Source organism: Ochotona princeps, chromosome 14 (genome assembly GCF_030435755.1).
Source record: "Ochotona princeps isolate mOchPri1 chromosome 14, mOchPri1.hap1, whole genome shotgun sequence".
NCBI lineage: Eukaryota > Metazoa > Chordata > Mammalia > Lagomorpha > Ochotonidae > Ochotona > Ochotona princeps.
The window spans coordinates 48,722,111-48,739,893 of NC_080845.1; the positions used below are offsets into that span (position 1 = coordinate 48,722,111).

The 17,783-nt window shown below is 39.9% G+C and overlaps 1 protein-coding gene across 5 annotated transcripts in view; it reads left to right on the forward strand.

Annotated features, from left to right (window-relative positions):
- Nucleotides 1-17,783, forward strand: part of MPDZ (multiple PDZ domain crumbs cell polarity complex component) — a 153,911-nt gene that overhangs the window by 16,756 nt on the left and 119,372 nt on the right. For all 5 annotated transcript variants that reach the window (XM_058672357.1, XM_058672353.1, XM_058672355.1 and 2 more), the window contains exons 2-3: nucleotides 11,254-11,329; nucleotides 14,459-14,625. In XM_058672357.1, coding sequence (XP_058528340.1) covers nucleotides 11,314-11,329; nucleotides 14,459-14,625 — 183 coding nt within the window. In that variant the 5' untranslated portion in view covers nucleotides 11,254-11,313. The remainder of the gene's footprint in view (nucleotides 1-11,253; nucleotides 11,330-14,458; nucleotides 14,626-17,783) is intronic.

Here is a 17,783-nt window from a genome sequence, read left to right on the forward strand (position 1 = left end):
TCATGTTTGGGAACAACACACAATTTCTTATATCTTTGCAAGTGTAACCATTGAATTGTTTTGCTTTTTGTTCCCTGCCAAATGTGAGTGTTCTGTTTCCTGTAAAGTGTCACAAGGAATGGACTCAGTGTGAGGGCACCTATGGTGCTTCTCTGCACAGACAGCTGTGGCTACGTCAGCAGGGTAAACCAGTAGTCGCTACAAGCATCGAACAGAAAGGAAAGGCATTATGTCATCCCTGTTCCTGAGTAAAGTTTGTGAACTTTATCTCCATTCCTAACCAAATTCAGCAAAGGGAAATTGTGAAAGCCATAAAACTGAATTTAGAAGGCAGTGATTGATGGGTATGGATAAAAAAAAAAATCTACTTATGTGTAGTTCTTACCAGATCAGTGATGAACTCAGTAGGCAGTATGATAGACAACACACTTTGTAATTGTTGTAGAAAATATTCCTGTGGGCATAGTGAAGAGGGAGTTATTTTAAGAGGAAAAGTCCTCGGAAACTACCTTGGGAGAATGGTATAAACTTTAGTTGGTTGAAGGGGAGATAAGTTAAAATGGCATGGTTGTAATATTCTGGCCTTCTCTCTTATCTCCCTTTTATGGCTCAGTCACAAGTGATAAGGCCATGAATTGTCTCACTATTGCATCCTTATGGAGGTCTCAGGGGCTCAGTGAAAATCCCATTCCTAAGTGAGCAGCTGAACTGACAGACATCTTCTGTTACCTCCTTCTGCAGGAGCTACATCCCAGCAAGGACCTGCTCCCTGCCATGGTGCTGGGTCCTGGGAGTATCTTCTGCATAACCAAGCTGTTTTGTAAGCACCATGGACACAATATGCTCAGGCTCACTGGAGACTAGCCTCCTTCTAGGCAGGCAAAAGGACAGGAGGCAGCAGCCTGAAGTGATTTCTCTGGAGAGTTGGTTGCCCATGTAGGCAGTGCTCCTGAGAATAATGTGGCCGCACATTAATCCTTCTGGAGATACTAGATTTCCCTACGAACACAGAGTCGCTGCAGTGTGTGTGTGTGTTTTGGGCAGCTTGCTGTTTCTGGAGTCTGCGGTTGACAAATTGTCCACCTGCAAGAGGCTCATTGGAAGAATGAGCCTGGATCTCTGTAAGAAATATGTCTGGCATGTTGCATGTTTTTCCTGAACCCTGGAGAGGGAGCATCAGACAGGAGCCCACTGCTCACCAACTTAAATTTCTTTGAGTTTTACATGAGGGTGAAAACTCAAAAGGGACCCAATCTTCATTCTCAGAATCACTTACATTTTTTTTTTCTGAGTCACTGTGTTTGATGTGAGTTAACAGTTAGGAAAGAGTGTCCCTGTCTTGCAGAGATGTCTGAGGATATGCCAAAAAGCATACAGAAAATATAGTTAAAGTATGTTTATTTTGATGCGTAACAGTTTTCAAATTTAGGTATAGTTTTTCACAATATAAAGCTTCCATGAACTTTCTGAAGAACATCCATATTGAAGAAACCATTATAGATAAAAGGTATGTTAGAAGGAGACCCAGAAAGAATGTATTGTAACCCATGTGATTCTTTTCACTAATATGTATTTTGAGGTTTTAAAAAAATTTTTTTAGATTGTGGTGATAGTAGAGGAAAAGAAATAAGTACAATATACTGTAGTATAAACAAAATTGAGTTAATGTATAGACCTATACACACATACACATAAACACACACATATTATTTATTTATTTGAAAGGTAGAGTTATACAGAGAGAGGGAGAAAGAGTGAAGATGAGAGAGAGTGCGATATCTTCCATCTGCTGATTTACTCCCTGATTGGTTGCAATGGCCAGAGGTGGGCCAGGCCAAAACCAGGAACTGGAACAAGGAGCTTCTTCAAGGTGTCCCATGTTTGTGCGGGGGGTGCTCAAGCACTTGGGTCATCTTCTGCTGCTTTTCCAGGCATGTCAACAGGGAGCTGGAACAGCAGAGCAGCAGAGATTTGAACCACTGTTTGTATTCAATGACCAATTACTCATGTGGGATGCCCACATTGCAGGTGGCAGCTTAACCCACTGTGCCACAATACTGGTTTCAATCTGGGTTCTATTTTACATGTCTTTCATTTTGCTTCAATGCCTTTGGTTTCATCATTTTCTCCAGCACAGTCTGTGCATTATACAGATTCTATTTTTTAAGCGGAATCGAAGCTTGCCTTGTTTTTGTAGTGGAGCATTTTTCCTCCTTTGAATGTATTTCTTAAAGCCAGGTATACTTTCATTATTTATAAATATTACTCACTGTCCCTGTGTATTTTTATAGTAAAAACTTCTCAGATCCCACATTTTTCAACCATGACCTTAACATTTGATTTCACTGATATCTGGTGACTTTTCTCAGCTACTGCTCACAGCTGAGTACACCACTGACTTTTATTCGCCCACCTTGCGACAGCTTCCTACGGCTCCTTGTAACTAGTTTCTCTGTAGGATTAGCTCAGTGGTTCTCTTAAAATGGTCTACGATACTAAGCTTGCTGCCATTTTTATTGGCCTTAGAGCATCCAGAGAAAACAGTCCTAGTTTCTTAAACACGGCTATTTTCCATGGTTGGTGGTTTTCGGATGGGCTGCTATGGTGCGATACTAAAGCAGGCTATAATATGCAGGTTACAGTGTAACAGAGCCTCATTAAAATACAAACAGAAAAAACACCTCTTGCAAAACTCAGAGGTTTGCTGTTGGAGGCATGCTGGTGATTGTGTATTTATAGGGACCCGTTGCTGTTTCACTCTCATTGGATGTGTTGGTCTCCCCAGGCACACCTGGCTTGGAATGTTAGTTGTATTTTTCTGTTTCTGTCATCTGACTTGTTTTGCTGTCTTGTAACTCAGCCTGAGACATATGTCTTATCTTAGCCTCTTTATCCCTTACTCAGTCTTATTCTATCCTGTCATTTCTGGTTCTATTAATTGACCTATGTGCTTAGTATTTCCTGAGTTTCCAGGAAAGAAACTAGCCTGTGTTTGCTGCTCAGATCAGCCTGTACGCTGGTGTCTGCTAGGTAAGGAGCCCAGACCTGGCTCTTTAGGTTGCGAGTGTAGAGTTGGGGTGTAGCATAGCATGTCTCTTAGAGCGGGGGCAGTGGGATGACTGGAATTCCTGTTAGCTCATGCTGTTATAACGCATCATTCACTGGGTGGTGTAAATAAGGAAATGTCTGCTGCCAGGGTTCTGGTGCCTGGGAAGTGCTGGGTTGAAGTACGGCAGGATTTGTCATCTGCTGAGGGGTCACTTTCGGCTTGTGGTTGGCCACTCTGCGTGGTCTTTTCTTCGAGCTTGTGGATTGGGGGTATGGAAAATACCTCCGTGTACTTTCCATATAGACGCCAGTTCTATCTGATCAGCTCTCTGCTCTTGTCATCCTCACTTAACGTCAGTGACTTCTGGAGAGTGCTTCCAAAATCACTCACAAAATCAGTCAATATATGAATTTCAGGGGAAACACAATTCAGTCCATAGCAACTGTGACTCAGCTACTCTTTGTCATTACAGGTATTTATTATATAATAAAGAACACAGATTTTATGTATTAAATGTATACAATTTTAAGCACATGAGGAAACTTTGCTGCCTTCTTTTCCTTTGTTATGCTTTTAATTTTCGTATTAATATTTTTTCCATTTACTTTATGACCATAGGCTTACTTGTTTGAAAGGTGAAGAGGCAGGGAAAAAGAGAAAAAGAGAGAGAGTGAGTGCAGGAGAGAGACCAAAGAGAGCTGTCGCCCATCTGTTGGTTTATAGCCCAGATGCCTGTAATGGCCTTGGCAGAGGTGGGAGCCAGGAGCCAGGAGCCCAGCTTAAGTCTGTGTAACAGGTGGTAGGGACCCACCTACATGAGCTTTCACCTGCTACTTCCTGGGTGTGCATCGGCAGGATTCTGGGCCTGGGGGTGGAGTCAGGACTTGAGTCCAGCCGCTGATACGGGGTGCAGGCACCCCAAATGGCATGTTAACAACCATGCCGCCTGCCTCTGTGTCTTGTTGACATACACATTTTGGTGTTTGGAATCTGGCTTCCAGTTTCATTGATTTTTCTCTGTTTTTCAAAACACTTCCAACCTGATCTCCTTATTTTCGGTTTATCTTGTTTGTTTTGAATGTTTCCCCACTGTTATTAGAAAGATCTCTTAAAAACACACTTTGTTTCTGTCATTCCCGGTGCCAAAATTAACTTTAAATCTTACCATTACCAGTGGTGTGCAAAGATAACAGCAGTTCAACTTTGACCATTTTTCAGACCTGTTACATCTGCCTTTTCTTTTTGTTCACTCCCAGCCCTGCTGTCAGGAGTGACTTGCTGTGCTCCAAAGCTCCCATTTCCACTTGCTTTTACGCAGGGTGCTTTCTGTTTACGCGTTCTGCTTGGACTAGCTCCTGCGGATTCTTTGGGACTCTGGAGCTGATCTGGCCCTTTGCAGGCTTCTGTGGCTGCTCAGTTTGGGCCCGGTGCGCTGCTTTTGCATTTCTGAATTTTAATTGTCTACCTACTTCTTTTTCGTCCATACATTTGCATGTAAATTTCCAGACTGTCCTCATTTTTTTTAAAAATTTCTACCACCTAGCAACATGCCAGTCATGTAGACACCGTGTGTGTGTGCGTGTGTGTGTATGTGTGTGTGTGTGTGTTGGCTCAGTAAATAACAGATTTTGCATTCTTTTGTAGTCCCAGGGCCTTCTCAGCATTATTACATTGGACAAATAATTGATCATATGGTCTTAAAAAGGAAGGATATATATGTGTATATACATACATAATAGGTATACATACACACAAACATATATATGTTTTATATATATATGCATTTATATACACAAATAGTTGGAGTATGTTCTGAAGTCAAGATTTCTTGATGCTTTATTATGTGTGATTTTTGGAGCGCAAAATAGGATTAGCAAATTTAGTTTTTATGAGGGAATTTTAGAAAAGCATGCCAATGTCTGCTGGAATACAAGATTGTATTCGTGGGTGCTTTTTCTGATCAAAGCCTACAACCCTGAGGGCAGAAGTTCGTCAAATCTGGTGCTAAGAACAAGTAGAGGTGTTTTCTTGTTTGATGACTGCACGATGTTGGTGAATTTTGTGACCTTTGTATGTTTTTGGAACAGAAGTTCAATAAGGTAACCCCAAAGCAGCAATTGCAATTCAGAGTGTCAACATTTCTGCTCTTTCCAGTTGAATTTGGGACAAGGTTCCTGCCAGTGACCATGAGCTTGCCCTTGTGTGCTGACCTTAGGTGGTGTGGAGGTAGCCATGGATGAGACACAGGCTAAATGTAAAGGCAGTCACAGATTCTGAACAATTCTAACAAGCAAGAAGCCATTACAACAAGCTCCCTTGGTGTTGTGTTTCTTTTCCTGACAAAGCTGTTTAGAATCACTTGAAAATTGTATGCATTTGGGGCAGTTTCTCTTCGAAACAATTATTTTTAGCCCAAGACATATTTTCATTTGTTCATTGCCATGTACTGTGCATTGGGCAGAAAGATTGGTGTTATAATTCAAACACTGATTTTCTGTTCCATTAAAATTGTATCTATGCATGATTGGTACAACTTGTGGAAAAGTAAATTAGTTCCTCAATTTATTTCTGCTGGGATTATTATTATCAAACACTTCTTGGGGAATCACATGGTCGCGGGCGAAAATATTTATTGTGAAACTCTTACTTAAATTCACGGTTTAAGACTAAAAGACTTAAGTTAAATATGATTTTTTAAATTGAGTTTTTTCCCTAAGGTAATACATGCATAGTAGGATTGCCAAATAAGATAGCAGATGCTTGGCTGTTAAATTTGAATTTTAGATAAGTAGCAAATTACTTTTTAGTATAAGTATTTCCCAAGTAACTCATGGAAAAAGTAAAAATTTTTGTTTTTCTGAAATTCAGATTTAAATAGGTGTACTAATTCATTTTCTGTTCTATTACCTAAGCCTGGATGACTTTACAAGGACAAGAGATTTAGGATTCCATTTAAATTTTGCGCGTGGATGGCAGAGCCCCTGCTACGTGGGTCAGCATATGGTATCTCCAAGGTGCATCAGCAGGAAACTGGATCAGAAGTGGAGTAGTCTAGGACTGGAGCAGGGCACTCCGCAAGGGATAGGGTGTTGTGCTTGCACTACTCTGCTGTATCTTCCTTCCGTCCCCTTTTATAGAAAAGTAGCAATACTGCATTGTTCTTAATCTTCCATTGTTTTTTGAATTTTAAACTTGCCAATATATTGCTACCGTATGATTTATGCAGGATGATATGGAAGATATGAAATGGTATGATAAAGTATGGCTTTTAAGCTCAAACAGATTTAGATTCCTTTCAGAGTTCCACTTACTTAATGTAGGACCTTGAATAAGATGTCAACCTCTCCTTTCTTCTGGATTCTTCTGGAAGGTATAGTCAGAGGCAGATGGTCAGGGTACCCACTTCTGTGGTGACTATGTACCTAATTGCTACTTAATTAATTGAGCCATTTTTAAATATGTATATCTTGCAGTGTGACTTCTCTGGCTACTAACAGAGCTAAGGTTCAGTGATGATAAATTAGTGATATGGTTATAAGCAGAATGAACAGTTATCTAGAAGGGAGTAGGACTTTCTATATTATTTGTATATACGTTTCTAAAATGTCATGTATTTGAGAGGCTGAGAGAATGCTCCGTTTCAATCTTCAAAGGCCTGCAGTGTGTGGGACTGGCCTGGCAGATGCTGAAGCTAGGAGCTAGCAATTCAATCCAGTTTTACTAGATAGCTGTAGTCAGTCCCAGGGGTGGGAATAGAATAAGGATATTCTGACATGGGGTGTGGGTATCTTAACCACAGGCTAAGTACACCACTGTAGTAGCCATGCTTTTTCAGTATACCTTATAAATTAATATAAGGCATTGGGTCAGGTGCGGTAGCCTAGTGGCTGAAGTCCTTACCTTGCATGCACCAGGATCCCATATGGCCACAAGTTCATATCCTGGCTGCTCCATTTCCCTTCCAGCTCCCTGGTTGTGGCCTGGGAAAGCAGTAGAGGATGGCCCAAAGCCTTGGGACCCTGTAATGACCTGGGAGACCCAGAAGAGGCTCCTGGCTCCTGGGTTTGGATCAGCTCAGCTCCGGCTGTTGCGGCCACTTGGGGAGTGAACCATCAGAGGGAAGATCTTTGTCTCTCCATCTCTCTGTAAATCTGCCTTTCCAATAAAGTAAATATGTCTTTAAATTAATATAAGGCATGCATTTTGAGCATTTTTCTTGAAATCTTGGATTTTAAATATGATCTGCTTGAATGTATGAACAGTCATGACTGTTTATCTTTCTTTGGCACAGATACTAGTGGTTACTAAATATATAATTCTGGACAATTGGGATGCTGTCTGTACCAGTTATCACACTTAATTTGCTTTGAATCTTTATTTCTTCCTTAGGTTTCAGTTTATATGTGGCAAGAGCTGGGTAGCAATTTTGAACTCAGAAACGTGAAAGAGAGTGGTGAAGAGAATTTTCTTCCTATGGAGAGGGAGCCTGTTGTAGGCATTTAGCTGTGGACTCTGTTCATGTCCTGGTTCTGTCATTTACTCATGATCTTGGACAAGTTACATCAACTTTCTGTGTCTTGGTATTTTCATTTGTAACTGATTGAATTATGTGAATTTCCAAGGAGTTCACTGGATGCCATGCTTGCAACAGGACCTGCCATGGGGAAAGTGCTGTTTGTACCAGTGCTGCTCTTGTGTCCCGGACTAAGTGTCAATCTCCTTATTACCATAGCCACAGCTGTTTCTTCTCTTTAGTGAATCTGATGTGTCATTGTCACTGCTAGTGTGAGTTACCCAGAAAAAAAAAATACTCCTGGAACTTTTATATGTTGTTGAGCTTTCCTTGAAAGTCCTGCTTCTTGGCTAAGACCCACAATTACCACTCAGGTACCGTTATACTTTCCTATAGTGTTGAGATGGGTAAAAAGGGAAAGAGGATGGTGGGATGGTGACAGGGTGAAAAGGAGAATTCACGTCTGTGATCTAAGAGTGTGAACTCGCTTTTTTTCTCCCATCTCAAAAATTCTGTGATCACACAAGTTTGCTTATATTTAGAACTGGATGTTTGGGATATGGGTATAAGTTACAGAAAGGAATATATATATATATATATACACACACACATATTTTTTAACTTGTATTTTAGTCATGGCTGTTCAGTAGTGAAGCCCTCTGGAAACCTGAAAGCAAGCTCTGTGTTTCTATCCGGGCCATCAGAGAACATCAGGTACTGGGTGGGACTGCTTCCCATCACTGAAATCCTGAGGACCGGGGCTCTCATCTGGGAACAGCTGTTGGTGACTCGCTGCCATCAGGCACTGGGTGAGACTGCTTCCCAGCACTGAAATCCTGAGGACCGGGTTCTCATCTGGGAACAGCTGTTGGTGACTCGCTGCTCCATTCACTTTGCTTTCTTTTAAATAGTTACGATAAGAGTTTCTTGCAGGGAGCAAAAACTTATTCTACTTTTGCATAGCGGAGTTGTAGGTGACCTTTTGAACAACAGGGTTTCTCTCAGTTGGGAACTCTCTGCTCTGTATTTTCTCTGCAAACTCTTCATAAGTCAGGAAGCCTCCGAGTCCAGATTGCCGCTCATATCATGATTAATACCTCTCTCGGAGTTAATTTTTCATGGGAGAAAGTGAAAAGGGCTAAAGTATTTGTGCATACAAAGTACTCATATATATGTGTGTGTTTCAAAACTTTATCATTCGTTTGCAAGCTGGGAGACTCATAGGTAGAAAAGAGAAATGATTAACAAAAACACACAACTAGCAAATAATTTATTGTAAGATCATCAGACTATTATCCATGCTTTTCATTGCTTTAATATTTCTTCCTGGGCTTTTTTAAAAATATATTTTTATTTTGAATTTTGAATTATGCGGTACAATTTCGTATAGGCTGGGATTCCCCCCAAACTCCCACCCCCATCAGATTTTTCCCATTTTGTTACAATAGAGTAGTCCTCCATAAGGAATCATAATTCTATCAGTCTCTTATTCAAGTGTACCCCGACATTGTTGGTACAGACAATGTCAGGCAGTCCAGTATCCCATTGTCTACACATGGACTTGGACCTTTTCACATTTGACTATCTTGACTAATATTTTTTAAATTAGTTAATTAATTTGAAAGTGAGTGGGACAGAGAGAGAGAGAGAAATCTTGTATCTCAAGTTCACTCCCCAAATGCCCACCACAATTGAGGCTGGGCCAACATGAAGTCATAAGGCAGGAGCTCGGTCCATGCCTCATGCATGCTTGCCAGTGTCCCAATTACTTGAACTTTAGCAGTTGCCTCTCTGGTTGATTGTTGGTAGAAAAGTTGGAATCAGGAATAGAGCTGGGACTTGGACCCCAGACCCTCAGAAATGGGGTGCAAGTGCACTAAGCTGGGGCTCGACTGCTGCCCTAAATACCTGTCTTTACTCTGTTGGAGTGATTTTTTGTTTTTCCCTTCAGAAGTATCATAGTGTTGTTTCATAAAGGAGTATTACATTCTCATGAAAAAGCATTCGGTTATTGATTAACATTTATTAATTTGTTGAAATAGTGACACAGAGAGAGAATCTTCCATTTACTAGTTCACTAAAATTCCTGCAGTAGCTGATGTTAGACCAGGCCAAAGCCCAGAGCCAGGAGTCCCATCTGGGTCTCCCATGTGAGTGACAGGATGGAATCCAAGCATGTAGGCCACCATCTATTGCCTCCAGGTACATTATCAGGAAGCTGAATTCTCCATGCAGAGTGGTTGGCCTTCAGATCGGGTCCTCGTCTCTCATGGGGCGAACTAAATATGTCTTAGCCCAATGAGTCACAATGCCTGCTCCTCGCCTATTCATTTTTTAAGATTCCCTCATGTGTTTATTATTTCTCTTGAAGCCATGCAAAGCCCTGCATTGGTTCCATTTTCATGTGGAAATGAACATTTATCCTGAAAATATATTTTATGGTTGCACATTATGTTATGAACTAGAAATTTGCATACTTTATATTATTTGTCACAGTTTCCTAGTAGCTGTGCTTATCTTCTAAGAGACAGAGGTTAAAACGGGAGGTCTCTGCTCAAGGCCACATTGCTGTCTGTCAAAACCAGCGCCTTCTTTGCTCGAAACTAGTGCACATTTTAAAACATAAGTCACCAGTTGATTATTTCGAATAGTCACTGTTTTAGACAGTTTACATTATATTGAAACAGGAAGTGTGTCATTAGTTTTCTCTGTTCCTGCGCAGTTAACTGAAGGTTGCTGATGTTCCGTGCATGTTCTCATCTACTTTATGTTCTTGTTTCCTTTTAATATTTATCTCTTAAAGAGGGAAAAAGAGACAGTGTGTTCTTTCTTCCAGAAATCCTGTGTCTTTTCCAGAGGAAGAATGAGCATTTGTGATTGTAGTTTCTTTTGTCTAGTGATGAAAGACCAAACAAGTTTCTAATGACTGGTTTTCTGTGAGGCAAAGTATAGATGTAACTGTGGAGAAAATTGTGCAGAAGTTTTGGGCAGCCAAGGCTTGGTCATTGACAGTACAAACTTACTTCCTTATATGCAAGAGTCAATCAGCCTTGTCATAGAAAGATAAGATGTGTATAAGGTGACGGAATCCCTGGGGGTATTTGGAATGGGAAAGCGGATAATGCTAGAGTTAGAGTCAGGAGGGTGTAATACTCAGTGGCTTTCATTTTTTTATTTGTGACCTAGTATATTCAGGTGGTCTGTATACCGCTTTGGGGTCACCAGCTGGTGTACATATATTGTCACCCCCATTAAGACTGAGAGCATTGTAGGCTAGATTATGTTTTCCACTTTTTACATTTTGGTTCATAGAATTTCTCATACGGAGTCAAATAAACTCGTTATTCTATAATTAAAGATCTATAAGTTAATCCAAGATTATAGTGATGCATGTTGAGAAACTCCCAAGGCAATAGTTTGGAAACTTTTGCCATCTTATTTAAAATGAAATTCATGCCTTTTACCTTTCTTTGCCAGTATTATGGGAAAATATAAGATAATTTCAAGTCAAATCATAAAGTGATTACTTTTTTTGCTTATGATGAGAACTGTCTTAGATCAACTGAATGCTTATGATCAGCGAAATTATGATCATACTGTATCAAGTGCTTTTCAGAGTATTTGGTATTAGAATTATAATGTTTTAATAAAGCATAATTATCACATTTAATTTTTTCTTTTTTTCCTTCAGGCTTCCATTTGAGTTGAAGTTTTTAATTGTTGTAGAGAAAAACAAAACTTCTGGAAAAAAATGTTGGAAGCTATAGGTAAGTCTTAGTCTTTTTTGCCTACTTTTCTGAGAATTGAAACTCTATTATGATCTTTGAAATTGGTGCATTCTAAAAATTAGGGTTGTGCATGTAGCAACTTAATTAAAAAAAGCTTGTCTATAAACATTGTACCAGATTAATGCATTTCTTTATTTGGACAATTTCATCTGAATTGTTATTAATAAAACACCATATGGTTTTTTAAGTAATTATTATCTTTTAAATTTTATCTTTGATGATGCTTATATAGTTGAGAAGGATGTATACCAGTGTTGACTACTGATTAGGGAGGAGCGGGTTGAAGAATAGGGGAAAATGGATGAGACCATTGTTTCCAATTTTCCTTTGCTTCTTCCTGTATTGGGGGGAAAGGCAAAGAGAAGGGGAGAAGCTGCACCCAGTATCCTAACTATAGCAGTACCCGACAGTGGGGGATGGCCACCCGACATAATCGTATTCTCTTACGTGGAGCATGCTTTGAGGGTACTGTTCAAGTGATTTTATTTGTTCTAGACTGCTGTTGATTTTGTTGCTCCAAGCCTGAGGAAATCCGTCCAAGATCCATTGGCTGACGTAGTCCACCTTAGCGTCGCCGTTCACCCAGATATTTGATTTGAACGCTTGGCTGGGAGAGCTGTCCATTTGTTCTACCCTCCATGGTGCTGGACGTCCTCTGCAGGCCTCAGTTAACTGGTTGTCATGGCCTCCATGTGAATCTGGGCATGCCATCCACTACATCATTCTCAGCAACTGAGGAGGCTCGGTTCTGACTTACATACTCACACTCAGACTACAGATCCTGCACTTCTCCCGGTGGTTGGAATTCTGAGTCCAGCAGTTCAGTTGGGAGGGTCCCTAAAGAAATCTCGTCTGAAATAGCCTCAGACCCAACCCCTGCGTGTGCCAGCCCCTGGGGGTCCAGCTGTGTCCATCATTGATTTCAGCCTGCACACACACTGGTAGTTGTAGTTATTGGTCAGTTTTGTCTCCAGACCTGTTAATGGTGTTATTGAAAAAACAAAACAAAACAGAACAAAACACCATTTGTTTAAAAAAAATGAGATCCTCTTCGACTTGTGGTTTTTAAAAAAGCATACTGTAGGCTCAATTTTGATTTTTTTCAACCAGTTTTAGATAATGCTTGTTTTTGAATAGCCCTGGAAATTTGAGTTTTTAATAGTGAAAGATGATGTTTGCTTTTAGTTGTAGCAGATGTAGTCCTACTGAACTCTGTTGGATTTTAATTAATAAGGAGTAACAATAAACAGGCTACTCTGGTTCACTTTAGGCATTTGAATTTATACATGAGCTAATTTAGGATGAAATATTGAAATCTGTTCTATCCACCTGTTGATCTTCCTCACTGCTCCTTAGTCTTAGAGAAAGTGGTTTGTAGAATTAGTTACAAGTATACTACAAACCTGCGTTAGTGTTATACCTGTTTACAGGTATCTCTTTGGGTTTGGCTGTTAGTAGATGTCATGATTTCACTCTTGGCTGGGACCTTGGCAGCTGTACTGTCATGGCAGCTGGGCTAATAACAGGTGATGATGAATTGAGAAATCCCGTTTTGGAAAGTTCCTCAAAAGAAGTGGAAAGCAAAGGGAAAATACGGACATTGTTAAACCATTACTTCTGGCTGCAGTCTGTTAACTTGTACCGAGTTACAAGAATTGAGATGGAAATTAATATTAGATTTTTAATCCTGAGATACCATGGGAAATATAACACTGAGTGAAACTCACATGTTTATCTTCATCATTATTTTCTTTTCAAACAAGAGGGAGAGAGCTCAGTATGGGTGCCCGGCACGGAGGCCTATCGGCTTAAGTCCTCGCCTTAACCCATCTTGAGTTTTTCTCCGTGGACCCTGGCCTGGCCTAGCCCTTGCTGCCGTGGATTTGTGAGATGAACAGCAGATGGAACATTTCTCTCTCACACACAGTTTCCTTCGTTCTCCTTCTTGCTCTCTCTTTCTCTCTCTAGTTCCTGCTGCCTTTGAACTTCTCTTTCTCGCTCTCTCCCTCTTGTTGCTCTCTCCCTCTTGCTGCTCTCTCCCTCTTGCTGCTCTCTCACTCCTCTCTTTTTCTGGGTCTCTCAGCCTTTCAAGTAAATAAATGAAAATGAATCTCTCAGGTATTCAAACTAAGTTAAAAAGCAAGCTTCCAGATTACATTACTTAGAAATGATAGGAAACAGGCCCAGCTCCCTGCTTGTGGCCTAGGAAAACAGTTGAAGACGGCCCATGTCTCTCCTCCTCTCTATCTGCCTTTCCAGTAAAAATAAATAAGTCTTTTTTTAAAAAAAGAAACAGTAGGAATCATCACCAGAGATAGCTGCCATAGCACCAAATACGGAGTTATGCAGGATGTGGTCATTAGAGCATAAACCGATGTTGATGATGTATTCACACACCGACACACATCAAAACCCTGCACCTGCATGGGAGACCTAGAGGAAGCTTCTAGCTCCTGGCTTTGGATCGGCCCAGCTCCAGCCGTTGTGGCCACTTGGGGAGTGACCCAGCAGATGAAAGATCTTCCTCTTTGTCTTCTCTCTGTATATCTGACTTTCCAATAAAAATAAATAAATCTTAAAAAAAAAGGGGGTTGGGGGAAAGATTAGCTGTTCTCAATATCACAGATCATTTGGTTTTATGTAATTTTTATATGAGGTTTGAAACAGATGGCATTGGAATTTCAAATATATTTTATCTGAATTAGTTTCTTTGCTTTAAAAAGAACTAGTTGTGTGTACTGTATGCTATATTTAATTCCATGTTTTCACACAAACTTACCTGTATGAAACTTAAAGGTTTGAGGGGCATTTAGGGTCACATGTTATAGTTCCCCCTTTTTTATCCTACTGGTTGAATTATTTTGAAAAATCTATACATAAATGTTGTTAAACTTGCTATTTAGTTTTGGGAGTTATTAAAAAATGCACAGTTATCTATTTTTCAGACATTTGTACTTCAACTAAAAAGAAAAATAACTTGCTGTCTTGAAAACTGACAGTTTTGTGGGTCTGAAAGGAATTGTTGAGGATTTCTGCAACGTGGCCTTTGGTTTGGTTTGATGTTTGCTGTTGAGTCGGTTTACTGACGAATGACGCTCTCTGGCACAGACAGAAGCCGGGCCCTGCAGGCTGTGGAGCGCCTGCAAGCCAAGCTGCGGGAACGTGGGGACGCAGCGAACGAAGAGAAGCTGAGCCTGCTGAAGTCCGTGCTGCAGAGCCCACTCTTCAGTCAGATTCTGACTCTCCAGACTTCGGTGCAGCAGCTGAGAGACCAGGTAGGACCGTGTGCACCCACGCCGGCATTCACGGGTGGCACAGAACTTACAGAAGACTCTTTTCTTTTTTCCTGAAGGCTAATTTTTTATGTGTTAATGAATAGCTAATGAAACCGTTTAAACCTCCCAGGGAGATTTTCACATGCACTGTGGCTCTTTTCCTCCTCGCTATTTCTGTGATGATTGTTGCTGTGTCTTGTAGATGCTATGACATTGTGTTGAAAGCTGAGTGGCTGCGCAGGAATGATTCCTTGCGTTAGACGGGGATGGTAAAAGTGTGTTGAGGGTGGGTGGCGGTCTACTTGATTTCCATCATCACTAAGGCTCCTGGTTCACGTGATCTAACTCATTCAGTCTGAGACATTCAGATCAGCCTGGATTTGCATGTGGAATTGTGGGGTGTGTGTGTGTGTGTGTGTGTGTGTGTGTGTGTGTGTAAAGGAAATCACCTCTGTTTTGACAGTAAAGGGAATAATTACATTGTCATCAGTTAGAGGAATTGCAATTCTCACTTCTTAAAAAGAGTGTAAGTAGCAATTGCTTCCATGACAGCATCAGATGGTGATAAACATTAGAACTTCTGAATGTAACAGTGTTTTTTTCTCCCTCTAAAAAGTATGAGTGTTAAAAAGCTCTAGCATTTATATTAAAATTGAAACATAACACAATGACAAAATGAAAGCTGGAGTTGGATATTCTTGGGGTTTACTTAATGAAATCACTATTGCTCAGGTTTTAAAAGAATATTTTTGAAATGGTCATTGTTCTCACAATATTTGAAGTCAGTGTAATTATGTCTCAAATCCCCATTGGATTCTCAGTGTAATTTTTTTAGCATTAATATAGTAGTTATGGATGATTTGTTAGCAGATATTCTGCATTAAAAGTTTAAAATGAAACTTGAATACTAGCTTCATAATTCAGCGAAACAGCAGCGAAAAACCGAACTATGCAAATTGTAACACAAAATGAATAGTAATAGAAGAGAGAAGGAATTTATTTAACATCAGGTTTACTTTTTAATTTAGATGGAGATTTTCATAGCAAAAGGAAAGCACACAAAGAACCTTCAAAAACATCTTTTCTGTAGTGGATTTCTACTTAATTTTAAAAATATGATTATGAAGTAAAGAATATTTTTGTTATGTATCATTTATTCCCTTTACAAGTTATTGAAAGGACTGGTTTTCTGTACATGTAGAATGGGTTGGGAAGCTTTTGAAGAAGCCATGATCCCAAAATAATTATGATGTTGAAAATTACCTGACTGTAAAGAAGTTGCACAGATGTCTCTGCCCTTTAATATGTCATACAAAAGAATAAAGAGAGGAGAAGTTCTAAGAAAAAGAATGTTAAGGAGTGCTATTTAGCCCCATCAGATAACTTGAAATTTCTCTTGTGAGTAACCTTATGTAATGGGCATGCTATTTGTGTATACTGTGTTCTATGAAAGGCTATATGAATGGTTCTCTTAAGGAGATTGTTTCACCATTTCCAAATGCAAGTAGCGTATGGGCTGCAAGACTACTAGATTCCCACATGATTCACATGAAACCTACTTGGAAAGATATTAAGCATAATGTTATAGCCTCTCATATTCTACAACTAACTATATTATCTTGTAATTTTATCATTGGTAGACGTTGATTTCTGAATTCTATAGGTTTTTTAACATACCTGGTGCCTTTGACACCTTGGTCATTTTTCACTTGGAGGAGAAAACATCTGTTTCTCACGCTGCTACTCTAGGCACTAACAGAAATTCAGTCATTTGAATATAAGAGTAAGGCTGGAACCTTGTTGTTTGGACCACCAATGTGCAGCTGTTTTCAGCTTTGACTCTGCGACTTGCCTTCCATTTCAATTTTTCCTCAGTGATAAAAACCTGGTCTCCATGTTCTGGACCTCCCACTCCTAGGTTCTTTATTTCATTTGTAAATAATAAGAGGCTTATGTTCAAGCCAGACAAGATTTACTCGGGACTTGTGTTTAGTATATGTGCTGCTGAAGTGGGCACTGGGGGCTTGTGTTTAAACCCAACAGAAACAAACACAAAGCAGGGAGTATAGGAGTTGGGCATGGGGTTTTATCTGTAAGAGAGTTAAGGTCATTCCTCTGTGTAAATGGCACTTTGATCTGCATCTGGTTTAGAGGTCCATCTCCAAGACTTCAGTCTGCACTTGACTTGATGTCCTATGCATGTGTTCCTTATATAGAAGCCCCAAGTGTCAGTGTTGCTCACTATTGCCACTGCAGAGAGACGTCATGTATTTTTCTTTCTGTGCTATTCTGGGCATCTGTGCAGGTTGGGGAGCTCCTTGACAGGGCTGTGGGGGGTCTGAATGCACCTTACGCCTAACTGGTTTAGATCTGGAGACTCATCACCTCAGGAGATGGGGGGCTTTAATATACTGAGCCCGTTTTCCTTCTGCCTTACCTCAGTGTGAAGAGTTTCGTGTTTTTGAAATCATGGTAAATTCTGAGTGTGTCCAATTCTTTAGGTTAATCTTTCCATTTACTTTTTTTTTAAATTCTTGTATGATTTCCATTATTTTCAAAACCATTCAGAAATCCTTATTTTATTTGTTAGAGTACATATTCTTCATTTATGTCATTTAGATCCACTAATGGTTAACTTAGTAGCATTTATAATTTAATTAATCAGCATACCTAAGAAATAAAGTTTTTTTCATGTTTTTAAACCAGGAGTTTTAAAAAGCTGAGATGGCTAGCTTTTTGTTTGTAACTTAAATTATTTTTCCAATGTATAATTTTATGTGCAGATGTGTTACAATTTGCTATCTCCACCTTTTTCATACTTCTCCAAAATTTGATAGACTGTCCCCCACCATTCTGTTGCCTTTTAGAGAAAAAATAAAGGAAATGACTAATTGCAACGCCTGAGGTATATACAGCACACTGTAGAGCATGATCAGATTGTTGCGCTAATGGCAGACGCTGTCATGCCATGTTGAATTAAGCCTACAATTTTTCCCCCTCAGATCCTCCTCATTACTTCCATTCAATAATGTTTAATTTCTCCAATTTGCTTCCTCAGCATTAAGGCTGCCCCTTAGAAATCAGACTGTTTCCCTTTGGCAAATTAACCACTTGACAGGTGTGTAACTGAGAGGACAAAAAAGCCGTGCCCTGAAGGG